Source organism: Carlito syrichta, unplaced genomic scaffold (genome assembly GCF_000164805.1).
Source record: "Carlito syrichta isolate Samal-C Ts95f unplaced genomic scaffold, Tarsius_syrichta-2.0.1 Scaffold297319, whole genome shotgun sequence".
Classification (NCBI taxonomy): domain Eukaryota; kingdom Metazoa; phylum Chordata; class Mammalia; order Primates; family Tarsiidae; genus Carlito; species Carlito syrichta.
The window spans coordinates 71,438-74,829 of record NW_007241415.1 but is presented as its reverse complement, the minus strand read 5'-3'; the positions used below and the strand labels follow the sequence as shown (position 1 = coordinate 74,829).

General features: G+C 53.4%; 1 protein-coding gene across 1 annotated transcript in view; it reads right to left on the bottom strand.

Annotated features, from left to right (window-relative positions):
- The window catches only part of SPATA24 (spermatogenesis associated 24), an 8,558-nt gene that overhangs the window by 2,285 nt on the left and 2,881 nt on the right, over positions 1-3,392 (bottom strand). Inside the window, exons 3-5 of the mRNA XM_021710691.1 lie at positions 2,983-3,152; positions 2,621-2,751; positions 2,464-2,534 (exon numbers count right to left, since the gene is read on the bottom strand). Of these exons, the coding sequence (XP_021566366.1) occupies positions 2,464-2,534; positions 2,621-2,751; positions 2,983-3,152 (372 nt within the window). The remainder of the gene's footprint in view (positions 1-2,463; positions 2,535-2,620; positions 2,752-2,982; positions 3,153-3,392) is intronic.

Here is a 3,392-nt window from a genome sequence, read left to right as displayed (position 1 = left end):
TGGGGTGGGGTGAGGTGGGAGGCTCCGGCCGCTCAAGGTCTGATCAGCAGATGGGCTCAGGTGAGGGCTTGTGCTCCACTGGAGGGGTTCAGCACCTGCTGGGGGAGGTAGCCAGGGGGCCTGTCTACGTGACACAGAGCTTCCACAAGCAGGCTGATCTCTGTAGGAGGGAAATGCCCCACAGGAAGGATGTCTCTGGCTCCACCAGGAAAGAACCCCTGGTTCATTCTTTCCAGGATGCCCAGAAAGAGGGAAAGGACTAGGAGACCAGTGGCCTTGAGTATGGAGGCTGTGACTACCTCTTTTTTTTTAAAGTGGGATTTAGCCGGGCTCGGGGCTCAGCCTGTAATCCCGCGCTTTGGGAGGCCGAGGTGAGTGGATTGCCTGAGCCCACGGGTTCGAGACCCACCTGGGCAACTTGGCGAGACCTCATCTCTACAATAAATCAAAAACTAGCCGGGCGTGGTAGCGTGCGCCTGTAGTTCCAGCTACTCGGAAGGCTGAGGCAGAAGGATCGCCGGAGCCCAGCAGGTCGAGGCTGCGGTGGCTGGGAGCGGCCACTGCACTCCAGTCTGGGTGACAGAGTGAGACTCCAACTCAAAAAAAAAAAAAAATAAGCAAAATAAAGCAGGATTTATTAAGAGCACAGAAAAGCTCCCACAGTGGGAGGGGACTTGAGGGGGTTGCCCTGTGACTACCTCTTAGACCCCAGGAGGCCCTAGCCAGAGACAGTGGCCAAAGTACTCTGAGGCCTGTCGGCCTGCTAGCCAGATCTAGATGTCAGTCTGCTGGCATCTTCCCAGTGAGTGTGCTCACGGGGGAAAGAGGGCTGGATTGGGGCGGGGGAGGGTGCCCCAGGCTCCAGACGGAAGCCCCACCAAGAGGGATCCTGAACCCCCTAGGCCTGGGCTCTGGCATACTCAAGATATGCTGCAGGGAATGAAGAGATGCTGCATGTGGAACTCACGTCTACTTCTCAAGTATGATGAGGGGAAAATGAACAGGGCTCCTGAGGGACAGGGACACTGGGTAGCTGACTTGCCCCACGACTCACGGCACCACCTGAGCCAACAAGTGGGCCACAGGCACCTCCATAGTGCAGAGTTGAAAACTAGTGGCCCACACACATATTTCACTTGGCCCATTCGATACTTTTCAAGTTTCTAAATCATGTGCCAACACTAAAAAGTCAGAAAGCCTTCCATTAAAACTTGGTTATGTTGGGCGCTGTGACGTGCACCTATAATCCCAGCTACTCAGGAGGCTGAGGTGAGAAGATTGCTGGAGCCCAGGAGTTTGAGACTAGGCTGGGCAGTATAGTGAGAACCCATCTGAGAAAGAAGAAAAGGCCGGGCGTGATGGCTCAAGCCTGTAATCCTAGCACTTTGGGAAGCTGAAGTGAGAGGACTGCCTGAGTCCAGGGCTTTAAAACCAACCTGGACAACTTGGTGAGACTTCATCTCTACAATAAATTTTTTAAAAATTAGCTGGGTGTGGTGGCATGTGTCTGTAGTTCCAGTTACTTGGAAGGCTGAAGTGGAAGGATCGCCTGAGCCCAGCAGGTCAACACTGGAGTGGCTGTGAGTGTGCCACCGCACTCATCCTGGGAGACAGAGAGACTCTGACTCAAAAAAAAAAAAAAAGAAGAAAAAACAAAACTTTGGCTTCCAGTTTCTTTTTTAAAGATCTGGCAGTCCTGGCCCTCATTCCCACAGAAGGCTAAACTTTTCTGGGGGAAACTTGGCTTTCCACGTCACTACTGTACTTCCCTCCCTATTCAGTCCCTGACCCTGAGGCTAAGAGTCAGCTCTTAGGACTATGCTTGCCTTTTGTTCCTCTTGTAACAGAGTTATGAATAAAGTGCACTATTTCTAATATCCATCGAAAGTAAGAAAACAGGCTGGGCACAGTCGCGTATACCTATAATCCCAGCACTTTGGGCAGCTGAGGCAGGAGGACTGATTGAGCCCAGGAGTTCAAGACCAGCCTAGGCAACATATCAAGACCTCATCTCTACAAGAAAAAAAATTAGCCAGGTGTGGTGGTGTACCTGTAGTCCAGCTACTCAGGATGCTAAAGCAGGAGACTCACTTTAGCCCAGGAGTTTCAGGCTGTGTGAGCCATGATTGTGCCACTGCATGCCAGCTTGGGCGACAGAATAAGACTCCAACTCAAAAAAAGAAAAAGTGGGAAAACAAAAGGTGGACTAAGGAAGTTGTATGTTTCAGGAAAAGGGGAGCGAGCCCGTTCCTTTATGGCTGTGAAGAATATTGTACACCGACTGCTTCCCTCATTTCCGTGGCCTGCCTGGTCCCTGAAGTCCTTTTCGAAGGTGTGACCCGCTTGGGCCTGCCTGTATCCTCAGCCAGGGGCAGAAGTTGGAGTGAAGCCCTGCCCTTGGCACAGGCACTGGAAAGAGCCCATGCATGGACGCGTTGGGGGGAGCGCGGGCCTCCCGCCTACCATTGCACTTGGTGATGAGCTGGTCCTTCTTGCTGGACTCCTTCAGGACTTTGCTCTTGACATTGGAGAGCCTGGAGTGGAGGGGACAGATGAAGGTGGGCAGGCTGGCAGGCAGACAGAACCCCTGGCCCCTACACCCCTACCGAGGCCCACTCACGCTCTTTGAAAGGCCAGCTTCTCTTTCTCCAGCTGCTTGGACAGCACCTCCACCTCCCCAAGGGCAAACTGTAGCTTTTCCTCTTCCTTGGCCAGGAGGACCTTGGTCTTGGCATGGGCAGTTTTCTCTTCCTGTAGGGGCAGCAAGCAGTCACTTCATTGCCCCAAGCAACTTTGGGTCTCCTAGGCTCCCTTAACCAGCCCCCTTTTCTCAGCAGGCACATGGAATCCAGAGTACAGAAAGGTTCTGGCCTCGCTACTGGGGCTGGAGGCTCTCAGAGGCCAATATGCAAGGACGCTGCCTAACCACAGGCAGTCTGGGAAATGGGGGAAGAACAGAAGCCTGCAGAGGCCATGACTTACCACCAGCTTCTTCTCCACTTCCTGGAACTCTTCTTTACTGACAAAATTTTCATCTTGGAGAACCATCTGCAACAGAGTTTGGCTCAGGGAGGGCCTGGGGCTGGGGTGGAAGGGGACCAAGGCCAAGGACCAAAGACCAGGGATAGATAAGGGGATGATGCTCAGGACACCTAGAACGAGACTGAGGGGGAATTCGGCTCCACAGATAATCTGAAACGTAGCTCTAAGGGCTGCCCCAGGAGCAACCGGTCCTATGGAGAAGACCGCTCATGGTCAGCACTTCTTTTTTTTTTGAGTTGGAGTTTCACTCTGTCACCCAGACTGGAGTGCAGTGGCTGCTCCCGGCCACAATAGCCTCGACCTGCTGGGCTCCGGCGATCCTTCCGCCTCAGCCTTCCGAGTAGCCGGAA